General features: G+C 44.5%; 1 protein-coding gene across 1 annotated transcript in view; it reads right to left on the bottom strand.

Moving 5' to 3' along the window:
* GALNS (galactosamine (N-acetyl)-6-sulfatase) overlaps positions 1-16008 on the bottom strand; it is a 48322-nt gene that overhangs the window by 3221 nt on the left and 29093 nt on the right. The window contains exons 12-13 of the mRNA XM_075765616.1: positions 13737-13858; positions 2803-2920 (exon numbers count right to left, since the gene is read on the bottom strand). Of these exons, the coding sequence (XP_075621731.1) occupies positions 2803-2920; positions 13737-13858 (240 nt within the window). The remainder of the gene's footprint in view (positions 1-2802; positions 2921-13736; positions 13859-16008) is intronic.

Below are 16008 nucleotides of genomic sequence, written 5' to 3'. Positions count from 1 at the left end.
ATTTGCCTCCCTCATCTCAGTGTTTCTTGAACTACCTTTCTCCAGCAAGTGTACAACAGAGAAACGACGTCAGCAAGGAAACCCACTGCAAACCTCATTTTCCAAAGGGATTAACGACAGAAGGAATTTGGGTAAAAGAACTTTTTCAATTTCATTGGCATTTTGCCATTTAAAATTTGGGACTGCAGTAATGTGAGTGGCAGGTTACAATTCCCATTCTGCTTTTAGAAATCTTTTGCGTTCATTCTCCGTCCCTCCCTCTCTCAAGGTCTATCCATCCGTGGGAGATTCCTGCTGTCACCTATTAAAGGTCAGGTCAGCTCTGACCTATTGCCTTTCATTTTACTTATTTTTATCCTTCAAGTCATTCACATTTTCTTGGAATTAAATTCCTATGGAAGAAAAAGAAAAGCTTAACCCCAGAAAAAAAATGCCAGAGCAGGTTTCTATTCCGTACAGCTGACAACAGATGGCAGTGAGACACCAGCTATCTCTGCAGAAGGAGCAGACCGCAGAGGGGAGCTTTGGCGGAAGGCACCTCACTGCACGAAGGACTCCAGATGGTTTAAGAGCAATTAATGCTGTTTTCTAAATCCGTTTCTCAATTTTAAAATGCACAGCCACTCCTGGAAATTTCAGATGCCTGACCACTCTGTAGAAGCAACAGAGATCCAAAGAAACAAATGAAACGTTTGTTCTTTCGGGGGGGAAAAAAAAAAAAAATGTATCTGCTCTAGTCTCAGAGTCGAAGTCGATTTTCCTGGATCTGTAAGTGCTGAGAGCCCTGAGGACACCATGTGTGCTGCAGGTCAAACACGCAGTCAAACCAGCACGGCTCCACTGCATGGAGCAATTTCTCCTACACTTCCACAGGAGGAAAACACAGCAGAAGTGGCTCCGCCGGAGCTCCATCTACGCTGCTGGTGGGATACACCACAGATGGGCCAGCAAACACTTCCCCTGCTCAGGAGGGCTGATGCTGCTGCGCTTACATCAATCCCAAGACTGCAGTAGCTACAAAACGATCCATCTGCTTTGCTTATGTATAAGTAAAGACAATTCTTCTCCTCTATCCTGGAAAGGATATTAAATACCCCTATCAAATAAACAGGTGACAGAATTTAGAAGATAGTGTTAGGCATAGTATTAGTAGGTGATATTTATCTCCCAGCATCCCCCTAAGACAGATTTGGGTCCCACTAAACCCCAGCAATACTACCACTCCAGAAATATTTGGTTGTCTTCATCTCTGGTCTCAAAAGGCAACAATTTGGTGTCTGTTTATTTTAGTTTTGTGTAATTAGCCTGTTAGGAGGTTACATAGAATAGAAAACTCAGAATGTAAAAAAGTTTCCTGCTGGGATTTGAACATTTCTCCTGGGATTAGAATATCCCCCAGACTGCTGGGGAGGGCATCCTGCCTCAGGAATCATTCAGCCCAAAGGATCTGGTTTGAGCATGGACAAGCATTGGAGCAGTCATTAGCTGCCTCAGCTTTACGGCAGGCATAACTGGACTTGGCCAAGCCCTGGACATCGCCAAAGCAGAACCGGCAACCCATGGTCTGCAACACTTCTGCCCAACTGAGATAAGAACAAGGCATGCTCAGGGAGCCCCAAGGAGAGGGCTGGGGTACAGGACCTCCGGTCCAGCACTTTTTCCATTATACAACCCAAAGACACGGGCTGTTGACAAACAGGGATACCTTACATTTTCACAGCACCTAAACACTCTGCGCCAGGGGAGCCACAGAGCGGCCTACCAGTTTTATGAACCAGTTTTGGAGGTGGAATTAGCAGAGAAGAAAGGCCTTTCCAGAAGGTCCCTGGCAGCAGCTAGGCACTGGGGAGAGTGCCTGAGCCCAAAAGGTCCCAGAGGAGCATGGAACAGTGTTTATTAAGGGAAAAGTTGAATAATGAAAGAAAACAACACAGAAACAATAGTCCTTCAAATCTTTTTCCTACTTAACATCCAAAAATAAAAAGATGTGACAAAGCTAAAAAAGATCTTTTCCTTCTTACTATGTGGAGACACAGCTCCACATTTTCTACTTTTCTGTCTGTCTGGAGATAGACCCTAAGCAGCAGGTACTGTTTGTTTCAGAAGATTATTTCAGCGCCAGAAAGATTTTGCCTGTTACAATTTTGTGTCAGTCTACAGGTACATCCCCTTAGGCTACACACACTCATCATCTGACAACTTTACCTCCTACAAACCATCCAGTTTCTTTCCTAGGTTCTCAACAAACCAAGCAGCATTTGACAGGAAAGCCAAACTGTAACTTTCCAACGTGCAATTTGAAAGAGAAAACAGAATTGAAAATGTTTGTCATGTTTCAGGCCATAAAGACTTTGGAAAAGTCAGGCATGGGTGGAACTGGGGGAGACTGAGCAAGACCAAAGATACTCACACACGTCACTGAAAAAGAGCCACTGTGTCAGTCCCACCACTCAAAACACAGAGGGATTTTGAGATTTGCAGAAGGGGATTAGAAAGGAGAAGGAGGACCTACAGCTACAGATACTGCCATATCTCTAAGGAAGGAAGCCACAGAGTTTATCACAGCATGCTGGTAGACTTTCCAGACCTAAGCCCTCTCACTTTGTCCGAGCCTTCCTACACTGCTGTGTTCCACAGGTAACAAACAGCTCTCGCCTCCACGGAACAGCCAGAGAGCCCTTCAAATAGGAAAGCGTGCATCTCTTCTCCATCCCTTCCCAGCATTAGGTGACATTTTTAAGCCTTTACAAAATGTATTATAAGCTAAGGATTCTCAAACGTATTTACGCTTTAACCACTCACCATGACGGCCTTGTCGCACACATTAAGCTGTGGCACCCCTGGCACCATGGTCTCTTTGTGCTGCTGGACGACGATGGATATTCGCTCCATAGCCCTTTGGTATTCATCGCTGGCAAAACTAGAACATGAAAAAAATACAGACGTTATTAGTGGGCTTCACACACGGCATCATTACAGCATCCACATCACTAAGCTAGGTCAGAAGACTTCTCCTGGGCCATAGCAGAGGAGAAGAGTACGTAATCACGCAGTTGACACTATTTGCCCACAGGTCCGTAGGGGAATGAAACATCTGGGCTGACAGAGTCCGGCCTGTCTGGGCCTGGAAGCTGCAGGGCTGGGATGCTCTGCTTAGGGCAGCAAGGATGGCAGATGGCTTGCCCTCCCCAGCAAAGAAGCACATGGATCCTGGCAGATCATCTCAGCATGGGGCTTCAGCTTTCAAAAACTGCTAGTCCCAGTAGCCCCAAACATATCGCTTTGGGGGCAGGCAGCTACGCTGCAAGCTCGTGTTGATTCCCAAGGGGGAAAGGTGGCATGTACAAAGAAGGGTGCTTCTGGGGCTGACCTCAAGCTCTGCCTTAAACAGTTATCAAGGGAGACTTCCTAGACACAGGACAAACACCTTGCCAGACACGTTAGTACACAAACAAGTTTGCCGAGGCGATCCTTCCAGCGTGTTACACAAGAGACACCCAGCTCTCTGCGCATTCATCGTCCGCTCTTTCAAGTGCTTTTCTGTAACACATGCATCACGCAGAGGCATTTATTGGAGAGAAACAAAGGTAATGTCAATACTTTGTTTTTCAAGAGCATTCTTGAGCTAAGGGTTTCAAATACAACCGTTGGCTAGCAAAACTTCACAATCACCAAATAAGATGAACTAATATTATGCAAACAGGAAGATGGAGAAGAATAGAAGTGACTTGTCCAAGACAAGAATACCTCCTCCATTTCGCAACATCACCCTGGGGTTCTGCCCCATCTACATTCTTCCATTACAGCTTTATTATTCCAAGCTGGGACCCATCTGTCATGCTCCAAGCCCTCATACAGGGTTATAAATTACCAGATTTTTATCCACCCGATTACTCCAGTAGGTACTTGTTTAAGTGGTTCAGGGTGTACTTCACTAATACTTCAAGTATTTCTAAAATGGAGGATTACTACCCAATGATCTCATTTTGTCCATCACGTTAAGAGTCACTTAAAAAACAGAGAGCGGCAAATTGCTTCTGAAGATAAAAGAAACAATGCAGCTTGGTCCTGACCTCAGGCTCCCTTTGCTTACAGTCCAAGCTGGCCACCAGCCCCACACTCCAGCTAATTTCCTTCTTTGAAAAACAATCACATTTCGAAGCCCAGTAATGTGCCAACAGTTTCCAGTAAACCCTATAAATATCACATCTCGGCAACCATCCAGAGAGAAGCTGATTGTGGGGATGGGCCTGAGCTTTGCTGATAGAGAACCGGAAGGGAATTTGAAATGACAAGCTCGAGCAAACTAATCTGTTGCTCTCACACCCAGCTAGCTGTATCCTGGTGGACAGGCTATCACCGGGACCGGCTGTGTGATCTGCATGGACCACCCTGAAATTTAGACTGTTTCTGCAAAGCTCCCGAATTTGCTTGCTCCTCTCCCCAACACATCCCACCTCAGCTCTCAGAGCAGCCAACTGCTGCCTCCCGTGCTGCTGCCCCAAAGATTGCTGAAAACGGAGGGATAGGCAGAAGTTTGGGACCTGCCAAAGACCGTCTCTGACTCACACCCTGATGAGGACACTCAAGGCAACAATCACTTGGCTCAGCCAGTCTTGCATCCCGGTGGCACAATGGCCTTTCTGTCTGGTGAGATTTTTATCTGGAAGCCTTCTGGTTGTATTTCAAGTGCACAGGACTGCCAACACGGTAGCACGCTTGAAAAAAATCTAAACAGATTTTTAAAAGAGGCAGAGAGGGTTTAAAGCTAACCTGTGTTGACACGCAGAGGACAGCAAACACGGGAGAGCCCCCACACAGAGAGAAAACGCTGCAGAGACAAACACACCGAGGGAGTCTGCCTGAAACCGCAGGCGAGTACCAGGGATGTACGCAGCACGTCGGACATCTCAGCTGGAGACTGGATGAAACGGGGGGAGCCAGAAATGTTTTAAAGCCTACGTACTCTAGCGATGGAAACGGAGATGAAACACAGTTTAGGGAGACACATGTATCTCAGCGGTTTAAATTTCTAATGCACCTATTGTGCCAGGATTTGAAAGCTCTTCCAAACCCCAGCTAATCACACTTCATTAAGATCCTCGTATGAAGGCTTAATATGAATTAATACATATTTTAATCAATTGTTAGAGTCTAACAGATACTCTAGATATCAAATAATTTAATGCCTCCTACTGCTGCTCTTGTAACTATCTAATGTGTTTATTTCTGTCACGTAGTTGTGTCATCTCTCCAGCATTTAAGATTTTCTTTTGGAAGTGGACCCATAACATAAAATGTTGCCGCTATCTAATTAAGCTCCACAGCATCTTTGCAAATATTTAAGTGCTAAAGAGATAGCCCAATTTCATCCATCGAAATGGCTTTTCATACATAGGATTCCAAATTAGCTATAATCTGGACAGACCAGTGGAAAACACAGCTGTGGCCTGGATGAGAGATAAACAACATGTTGTCATGACTGCTGCTTTTTGCTCCAAATATGCCAGTCCTGTTGCAGTGGAAAAAAAAATATCTTTTTTTGCTATAATCTTAACTACTGCATTTATCCACAGCATTGTTGCTCATTAGCAACCTAAGACATGTGAATGCTGCAGTATAACGAAGTAGGCTTGAGTCATTTAAATCATCTTCTTGCTTTAATTCCCATGTTCAGGACACTCCTGGCTTTTTCAGCTAGCTCAGCAGTGACAGGAAATCTTGGCCTAAACTCAGCTCCTGGTGGTTTTGAACTGCTTCTCCCCTGCAGCTTCTACACTTTTAGATTATTTCAGCATTTAGCATAGGCTGAACGACTTCCCCAAAGCACGATAGAAATGGCTTGGCACATATAAAAGACTCGCACTTCTCACATAAGCACAAAGCTGGCTAAAGCTAAAGAACATGTATAGATTATGCTCCGAGTCAGACCGCTAACCTATAAACCTTGTCTCAGTAGGGCTTAACATGCTCTTAAGCTGGCTAAACCTGTTGACACTAGCTTAAAACATATCCGATCGCAGCTGTCTTCCTTGCGTTGAAGTACACGACAGTGACGGACCCCCAAGTGCTGTAAGGTGTCAATTCAATACTGGAAGATCGTCACCAATTGTCTTCAGATGCCTCAATTAAACAATGAACTATCTTCCTGATGCAGACATGTATCACGTCTCCGTGCATAGCAGGGGAGCGCAACGCCTGCCGGACAGCGGTGGGGGCTGGTTTTCCTGTCTGGGCCCCATGGAGATCCCCATTCCTCACTCCGAGCAGCTCAGGTTTTGCTCCACAACGTGCACCAAGATCCAACATCCATGCAGCAATTGGTAAAGGATTTACTGACTGCACACGGGGTTAAAACCGTCTCCAGCCCTATGCAAGAAGTGCATTTTGGAGATAAAATCTGTGAGAGAAGAGTGCCTTTAATCTGCATGTAAGATGGCAACAATTACTTCATGGTAATCAGTTGGATGTGTTAACGGAGCGGGAATCTCTCTTATTCTTACACGGAGTCCCATCCTTTCCCTGAATGCCTATGCAGGACTGGGCTGCAAGGGCAGGGTTTGCTACATTCTCTGTTCCAAAAAAAAGATGATATTATCTATACAGGTGTTTGGGCACTATTGTCTGCATGAAGATCCAGACCTCGCTGCCTCCGGGGCATGCTGCATTTTGTATTCTAGTTCAACAATCCTGCAGAAGGAGAGCTGGGAATAGCACTGGAAGAATGAGAGGGTGAGCAGGTGGTGTTGTAAGGAGTTTGCTAAAAGAGATCCCCCAGCGTACACAAAATTATTCCACGCTCAGAATGAGGGAACGGAGTGGACAAAGTCCAGGGTCATTACACTAATTGACACTTTACCTCCGGGAAGTCTCTGGAGATCCAATCAGGGCTGGATTGCGAGCGCAGGGTCCCAGGCACAGGTGTGGTCTGTGCTTCCTTCATTTAGCGTAATTGTGCCTTGGCAATCTGTTCCCATCTCCTCCCTCGCCAAACAACTCCAGTGGAACCTGCTCTGCTGTTAACCCCACCATGCCCTACACTGAAATCCAGGTTTGGAAGAAGGAGAGTTTGTCTCACACGCTGCTTTTGGTGTTAAAACTCGAGTTTAATCTTGCAGTCATCAGAGTCTTTCACCTTCAGGTCTGCGAGCATCCTGAGCTGTAAGGAGGAGGAGAGCGCGAGTCTCTACTGTCATAAATACATCCTCAAATAGATCAGAACCGGAGCAAGTTAAAAAGCACTTTCAGCATTTTTTTAAAATCTAGATCTTGATGTCTTATACCTCGTCCTGATGATTCATATAGGGCACAGTGCAGCATGTCTACCCAGCGAGTGACAGGACCGTGTTATTATTGAGAGGAATGTAACAAAATGGGTATTATGTAGAGCGCTTCATAGAAACCTGACAGGGGGCTCTTCATAGCAGCTTTCAGATTTATAGCGTGTTTTACCAGACACACATGAAGTTATGGGAAGAGCATAAAACTTGGCTCATGATTTGTATATTTTACTTCCTTCTCCACTGGAATTATTTTAATTAAAAACATTATTTTTAATTGTGAAATACACCCAGATTCAGGTAATTTGATTTTATCTGTTATCAGTGCTTTGAGGCTGCTCAGCACTGTAGTATCCAAGTCTTGATCTTGTCCTATTATTCAGTCTTCCTCAGTTCCTCTCTTCTATTATCAAGTTTATTTGCAATTTAAAGCCTGCACAATACATGAGGCAGACAACAGGTTTGGGGCTCTGCTGCTGAAACATGGCAACTTGCAATTACTGGAAAGATCCACAGGGCCAAAGAAAAACAAAAAAAAGGAATCGAATAGAAGAATGTTGGGCTGCTTGTACCCCAATTCAGGCCTCTGGTCCAGCAGCATCTGTGGGGCCCCATGAATACTTGGAGTATTGATGAACGGTTGGACTTGATAATCTTAAAGGTCTTTTCCAACCAAAACAATTCTATGATTCTGTGAATCTTGCCTGTGTGGATTCTCTAACAGTGTCCACAGCTTTCCGTGCAGCGAGATGTGATCCTGCTGATCCTCTATCTGATCATCTATTTTCATGGAAGTTGTAACTCCTCAGCTTTGAGAATCCTGCCTTTCTGCTGGATTTCATTGCAAGCAACCACAGCGTTGAAATGACAGAGAGGATAAAGGCAGAGGTTCTGCATGAACAGGTGACAGAAAATAACAGCTATCCATCTGATCCTCCCGCCAGTTGCTTCAGTGGTATTTCTGAATCATAATTTAAGCAATATATTCTTCAGGCTACTTTCTTGAGGCTGTAGCACTGCCTGGACCCATCTCTGAAGATGATGATGATGTCCATTTCAAACTGCATTTTGCATTTTTGAAACTGGTTCACATGGCTTTTTACTTCCGATATTCCTTTTTATACAGCATCACTCTAGTCTAGACAGTTCTTCATCGAAATACCTGCAAGGCTGCTGGTCTGCCACAATTAAGCACGTTACATGTTGATGAGAAGGCGTGCCACAATTCAGAGTGCTGATCCCGGACCGGGCAAAGAGTGGCTATCAATCAAGATGAGTTTGCCTCTGTTCTTAGGTTAACGACTGTCCTCCACAGACATATTTTTCTTCAGCCCTCTTCCCTCCAGAGCTGCCCATGTGCTGGCTGTGCCACCCGGCTTGCATGCTTCCGACAACCTCTGTGCAGTCAGCCCCTCCGCAGTTGATGCTGGATGTTCTTCACTGGCATCACTGAGGCTCTTTACCCATGGCTCTCCACAGTTTCCATCATTTTAGTGTTCCTCAATGCCACCTCTCCTGTGGCAGCAGCTATTTCACCCCTGCAATGCAGCTGGTGCCATTTCCTTCTTTTTCAAGAAGATGAGGAGTCAGCATCTCCCCTGGGTAAGGTTCTGGCTCTTTGTTGCACAGTTTTTTTCCCCATTTTGCACCTTCTCTCTTTTCTCCATAGAGAGGTTTCTGCCCTCATCAGTAAGGTGAGATTGGCAACATTTCTATCAGATCCTTTCCCCTTTAGCTTCCCTTCAGGAGCTTCTTCCCTTCTCTTCTGGCTCCATAACCAGTGCAATTACCTCTCTGATGATTTCCTGGATTTTCCATCTGCTCGAAATAGGCACTTGTGAGCTCTCCTGTTAATTAATGTGTTCTAAAATCATTATGTTCATCAACCGAGCCTTATCACTTCCATTTTTTCCATAATAGTAAAATATATTGCCCTAAGTAAAACACAGGTATTTTGACGTTCAAATTTTAGTAAACTCAGTTTTGAACAGAGGCTAATTGCTCAAAGCAGAAGTCACTGCTAACCTGGAGTATCAACAAGACATGAGCACACTGTACTTACTTGTTATTAAGGCTTTGCACCTCTGGCTCAAACCAACAAAATTTCAGAGATTTCTGTCATAAATTCTTTTTGCAGCTTTAGAATCTGACTCAAAACACTCTTTCTACTTCAATCTGCATTAGGTATGTTGTTAACTGTATTTTAAGCTGTGCCAGCGTTTGCTGTGTATTATTACTTGCGGTGTTCCTGACTGGTAATGAAGTATTTTAGTAAAGGCATGTATAAACAGTAATCTATGACTTGGGTAATAAAACTGACAACTGGTTGTGGAGATGTTACCAACAGATAATTTTACTGCATTTGTCACATACGGTCTGAATGGAGAAATAAGTTCCCTATGTGGTACTTAGCGGACGCACGATACCCCAAAAGTAACAGAATTTAGTAAAGAAAAAGACCTATCAGATCTTGTAGTTCTGCATTCTCATACATTTGGTGACAGTTTGAGTGTTTTTATAAGAAGCAAAAACCCCCAGTAATTGTATCTAGAGAAGAAATAAAATACTGCTTAGAGAAATGCTTCCTCTTTGTGTGCTGCCTAACACACAACCTTATTGATATTTTAAAGTTGAGAGCTATAAAAAAGAGATATCTTCTATCCCACAACCTACACAGATCTAGTCAATCTCTTGGATGACAAAAGACACAAACGGTTCACTTCTCACTACATAAGGACCAGATAACAAGGTAACTCTTACTTATAAGTGCAGTTACATTACCATTTTTGGCAACGAAAAGAAAGGTTATTTACCAGTAACCACACTTCTTTGAAATACGTTGCCCGTATATACCCGGGTATTGCAGGTGTTCTTATTACAAGCACCTCTCCAGATGCTGATTTTGCCTCGTCGGTACCTACAGGCACGTTCATGCCCTACCTCATCCTGCAGCCATATAAATATCAAGCTTGTCTTACATTGCCAAGCTTCGCTCAATGCCAGGACCCCAGAGTCCTGCAGTTCTCAGGAGAGTCGTCCTCTTTGCAGGAGAGAGGGGGATACAAGCTTGGTAGTGAATGTATCCGATGCTAGCGCTGAGTATGTCAGTCCTGAAGGTCAACTACAGGACAGGGATCTTGCTCCATCCAGTCTGTTGATGTGATGATGTAAATATGCCATCACCTGGGCAAGCTCAGGCAGTGTGAGGATTCATAATCGGCATTTGGCACTGCTATGAATCCCAGATAATGAAATGCAAAGTCTGTGAGGCTGTTTAATCGCTGGGCTGAAGTTCTAGCTATCTTTCAAGGCGGAAGGGGCAAACACAACTGACAGAAGCTGGGGTGCAGGAGGTGGTCCAGCTAAAATCAGAGGGACAACAGCAGGCAGGAACAGTCACGACCCTGTTGGGAGGATCTGTCCCAGACTCAGACACGCAGAGGGATGCACGCACAGCTTTACATGAAGGGAAACATAAGTGCAGAGTGCCATATGGCTCAGAACTGCCAGACGTGTCCTCAACACGATGACAGGACCTGCCTGTAATTGCCTGACCAGTTTTTCCACTGCATGAAAGTGCTCCTGTGGGAGATAAGCTTTTGCTGATACTGTTTGCAGGCAGGCTCCAGGAAATTCAGTAAGCTGTGTCAGGAAGAGGAAGGACTTGTCTTGCTTCACTGCGAAACCCAGGGAACTGAAAACTTTACGTGCTGTCTCTAGGTCTTGAAGGACTTGCATCTTCAGCGGTCCCTCTAGCAGCCAGTTCTCCAATCCAGATTGAAGGGGCTAATCCCCATGTTCTGAGATGAACTGAAATTGTAGCCTTGAAAAAGTCTCTTAGCGTCATGCAGTACCTTGTGTGCACAACATCATGACCCACAGACATTTCAGATCAGAATGCCTGAACACAAGCACCTTGCAAGTCAAGAGCGTTGCTGCAGTTGACTGAACTGGCTGATTTCTAGGATGCCCTGGCTCTGAGCTCCCTTATTTGGGATCCTGGAGGGAGCCCAAATAAACAAGCAGCAAATCTGTCTGGAGGTGCCTGCGATGCCTGGCCTTCATGTGCAGCAGTGAAGCCTCTTATGGGTGGTTTTGCATGTGACTCCACTCCAAACTAATGCAAATCAAGAGATACGATGGATTATTAAATAAAATCATTTTAGGGAGAAGAAAAGGCTACACTAAAATAAGGAATAAATGAAACAAAAAATGAGCATAAGCAGGCAGAAAGAACAGGGTATCGGTGTGCCATGCTGCTCCTTCCCAGCAGCAGAAAAACTAATAACATCCAGTACAGATTTAACAAAGCAAAGTGGTGAAAGTAAATTACATAAAAAAGGGAAAGGTACCGATAAATCCAGGATGCAATGCAAATTTTTCTAACTGCTTTGGCAACATAACGACGCACCAGAGGAGCCAAGCTGGTGAAAGAGCTATATGATACACCCTGTTCCTCCGGGGCTGCGGGAGGGCAAACAGAGGAGTGTGGCCAAGACGGACTGCGAACACACAAACCTCGGGCTGGAGCACAAGCGATACGAGCACACCCAGCATGTACGGACAGACAGATGCACGCTTGGAGGAGACTGCTGGATTCCCTTCTGAGAAACATCAGTGTCGGGACTCCCAACAGGCTGTCTGCCAACGGGGATAATTAAGCTAAATAAAAATACACAACAGTAACAGCTCCACAAATGAGGATAATTTAATTACCACATTCGATATAGGAGACCCACTTCCCATGAGTTTTCCATTATGACCAGAGAGGAGACAATAGCAACAGAACGTGCTGCAGAAAGGAAGATTCATTTACTAAAAAGAGGCTTTCTATTAGGGTCTGCATATTAAACAACATCACAGCTTTCCATAATCATGTCATAATCTTGCCATAAAATTCAATCAAAGCAACAGCTTGTGAGTGTCCAAAAATCAATGGAACTGTATGAGAAATGATTGCGGACGTAACACTGGAATTTATTTCAATGCTCAATCCATGGTGGTGGTAAGGAACATCTAAATAACAGGGAAGCAGGTGTCCTGCAAACACCTCTTAAAGAAGAGCTCCTCTCCCTCAAATTCAGAGGAAACACAAACAGTAGGCAAACTACAGCTCACTTAATACGACCCATTTGTTTGATTTTTGGAAAAAAAAGAGGTAATTTCTATCCGCTCATCTTCCTAAAATAAACTACTTGTTAAACCAAGCAGGGCACAGTCTCATCTGGAATCCCAACCCAGTAGCGTAGTTTCACTGAGCTGAATTTAAAATAGCAGTGCTGCAGATTTGCTTTATTCATTAGTGCTGAAATGCAATAGAAAGCGAGAGCTAACGTGCTGGGCTTCTGAAGAGCTTTATACACTGTGTAATGCACCTCTAGGGTGCTCGTCTGTTAAGTGAGAGAGAAGTGAAAATATTTTTCCTCCCCTTCTCTCTCTAGTGAAAACACTTAGTGGACAGCACAGGCTCAGTTCTTTTGAAAGTAATGGAGCGAGTGTATCCACTCAATTATTTAAAACAGTTGAGTAATTGCAGTCCTGTCAGCTCAGAAAACATCTCTCTGTTAAAGCTGCTGCACAAAACCATTTCTGTGCAGGCAGTCACAGTAGCACTAGTTTTCTCTTTCTTCATTTCCGCATTTTCCGAGTCGGAGCCACTGGTGAGGGACGAGGCTGCATGACCCCGTTTGCAGCTAGTTTTGCCACAGGGTAAAACTCAGTCAGTAGAAGGAAGGAGGGAGGGAGGTGTGGAGACCTTGGGAGCTTTTTTGGAGGTGGCAGGTTTATATGTGGGCTGTGCTGGCTGATGACTACATAAATCCTTACAGAAATCTCTCAGGGCATGGTGTGTGCCGGAGATAAATATTACAATAGGAGGCTTATAGGAAAATGGATTCAGACAGCCAGGAGAGTCCAAGGAGGGAACAGGACTGGGCAGCAAGTCCTCTTGCTAAAGACCCTCTGGAGAAGCTCCTTTAGTAGGGGCTAGGAGATTGGAGGGTTATCACGTTTACCTTCCACAGATTCCAACGCACAGAGGAAAAACACCGCAGGGTATGCAAAGATCACTAGACATTTCTTCCCTAGCCCCAAAACACACAGAGAATCACAGCTCCAATGCACATGCTCACCAGCACCACTGCTTTATTCCACAGCTGCCCCGCGCTCAGTCCTGTCCCGTCCAAAAGCAAGTCCTTCGCCTCCTCCATCAGGGGTGGCAGGACACAGAACAAGAACCACCAGACTGAGGAGTCGAGCTACGGACACATGCGCATCCATCTAACCCGACTGTTTGAAAACCAAGGTTTCTTCCTTTCTCTGTACTACTCTCACCAGGAATGACTTTCTGGGACAGTTTTCAAGCAGATTGCAAGAAACAGCTACCACGGCAAATGAATTATATAAAACATATGCTGACAATGCCGAGAGTTTTCATGTCTTTGTTAACTGGCTCACCTTAAAGGGTACTTCTCTCCAGGGTCCCTCCCCAGGTGGAAAAGCAGCGGCAAGGTAGTGTGCTCCTCCTGCGTATGTGTTGTCACTCCAGAGACGTTCTGCCCAGGACAGAAATCAATGCCCTGCAGTGAACAGGAGAGAGGTTATCGAGAGTGAAGCAGGGAAGGGAACAAAATTTTAGCTGATGCCACTTTCTTCAGCATCTTGTTCCAATATACCCACAAACCCCAGAATTATTTTAAACCGAGAGTCCATTTCAGTCTGCAAAATGGATTCTGATCTGATGGGGTAAAATAAGGTGACAATGTTGGCATTGCACTGACATAAATGCTGGAGCAGGCCTTACGTTTTTGCCTTATAAAAGAATAATCCCTATAAAATATTCATTAAAATGAAATGGCAAAACAAAAAGACAGAGGTGAAACCATTTAATCATAAGAATTCTGCATGTGGAAAGTATCTTCTCTCTTTGATTTCTATGGCTTTGAAATACAGAGGGAGGATCGGATCACTTGGCAGATCTGTTCAAAAAGCAACAGTCCCAGAGGAAAGGTCCAGCCGAACCAAGGGGCATCACCCTGAGAGGCAATGGGCACCTGCCAGCCGCCCCGACAACTCAGGTTGCCAGCACCTGACACCAGACCTAAAGGATCTGTTTCACTGAAGAACAAAGCAAATCTGGTTAATTTTAAAGAAATGGGTGCATTTATTGATCTGATTTATGGCGTCTCACCTGAGGCGCTCCCTTGGGAATGAGAGAAGGGCTGGAAGAACCGTATTAAGTCTGGAGACATTCCTGGCACTAACATTCAAGTCTAGGGGGTGAGAAGCCGGGACTTCCCCAGCAGCAGCAGCGGGTATGGAGGGCACAAGTACCAGGACTCTCCCTTTGCTGGCAGCAACGGATTAAAGCACTCGCTGGCCACCGAGGGACAGAGCGAGCTGCCTGCTCTCAAGTCCAGAGCGGCGAGCTCTCTGCATCTGCCCTTGCACGCCTTGCCAGGCTGCATCTCCCGAAGTCCAGCCGGTTATTAGCCAGGTGTCGAGCTCCATAATGACCTAGAGCCTGGCCTGCAGTCTTGAGGGCTAACAGAACCCATTTAAAGCCCTGGGAATAGCAAAAAATGCAAAGCACTAATTTCACTGAACAGCAAATAAAGCAGGGGGCCCCACAGACCAGCAACGACTAGCACCAAATGGACTTGTTAAAGCTGAGTTTTACAATTCCAGCTAACACGCTGCGCTCCTTACAATGCCTCAAAATGCCCCGAGACACGGACAGAGACATGGAGAGAAGGTAAATGGGAATATTTCAATGGAGGTGGGAAAGCAGCTGTAGCATTTGCTTATAAAACAAACAAACTGAAAAGGCTCTCTACAGATGTGGGTAGCATTTGATTGGCAAACAATTTTCTAAAAATATCGTCTGTTTTTAATGGACAGCTGGTCAGTGGAGCAGTTAATATTCTGCTTTTCAATAAAGCAAGAAGTTTAGAAGCCCATGAAATCCCATTTATCTGCACAGAGCTATAGATTCCTGAATCACTGACTGGAAAAATAAGAGAGTTGCTTGATAGGTTGTAGTGGCCTACCAATAATGGACTTTAAATGGATACAAAAATGATTGACCTTTCCACCTTGTGACACCACAGGCCTCAAACACAGAGTGAAAAATAGTTTTTTGGTTTGTTTTTTTTTTTCCTCAAAAGGAACAGTTAATGAAAAGGTATCAAAGCCTACGTAACATCCAAATTATAATTTGGATGCAAATCAAACAAGCAATTTAATTAAGAGCCTGCTAATTGGTACAATGCTCTTCGGCTGCAAATGCTTCAGTTTGAAAGAAGATTTTAGTCTCTTGGGTATTTGTTTATACATTGCTCCGTTTACATTTTATCTTTTGTTTCTTATAAAATCCTTATAGCTGAGACTCCAGAACACAGCCCAGGCTAGAGCCCAAAGACTCCCAGGAACGAAAGTGCTGTGACAACTTGCCTGATGCCACTAGCCAAAAGCCATCTGTCTTTCTGATCTAAGCAATCAATGCCCTCTTCGAAAGTAATCTATTGGGGAAAAAATAAAATAAGAAAAAAAAAAAAATCAAGCATACCATTTTACCACATTGATAGAGAACTCTCTTAAAATGTGGCTGAAACCACCCTTTACACTTCTAAGGCCTTTCAACTTCATCTCCACAAATAAAATTTATTATTATTCTTTTTATGTACTGTGTGACTGCCAATATTCAACCTACAGAGAGAGCTTAAAATAT

Source organism: Balearica regulorum, chromosome 13, assembly GCF_011004875.1.
Source record: "Balearica regulorum gibbericeps isolate bBalReg1 chromosome 13, bBalReg1.pri, whole genome shotgun sequence".
NCBI classification, from domain to species: Eukaryota; Metazoa; Chordata; class Aves; order Gruiformes; family Gruidae; genus Balearica; species Balearica regulorum.
This window is presented reverse-complemented; position numbering and strand designations above follow the sequence as displayed.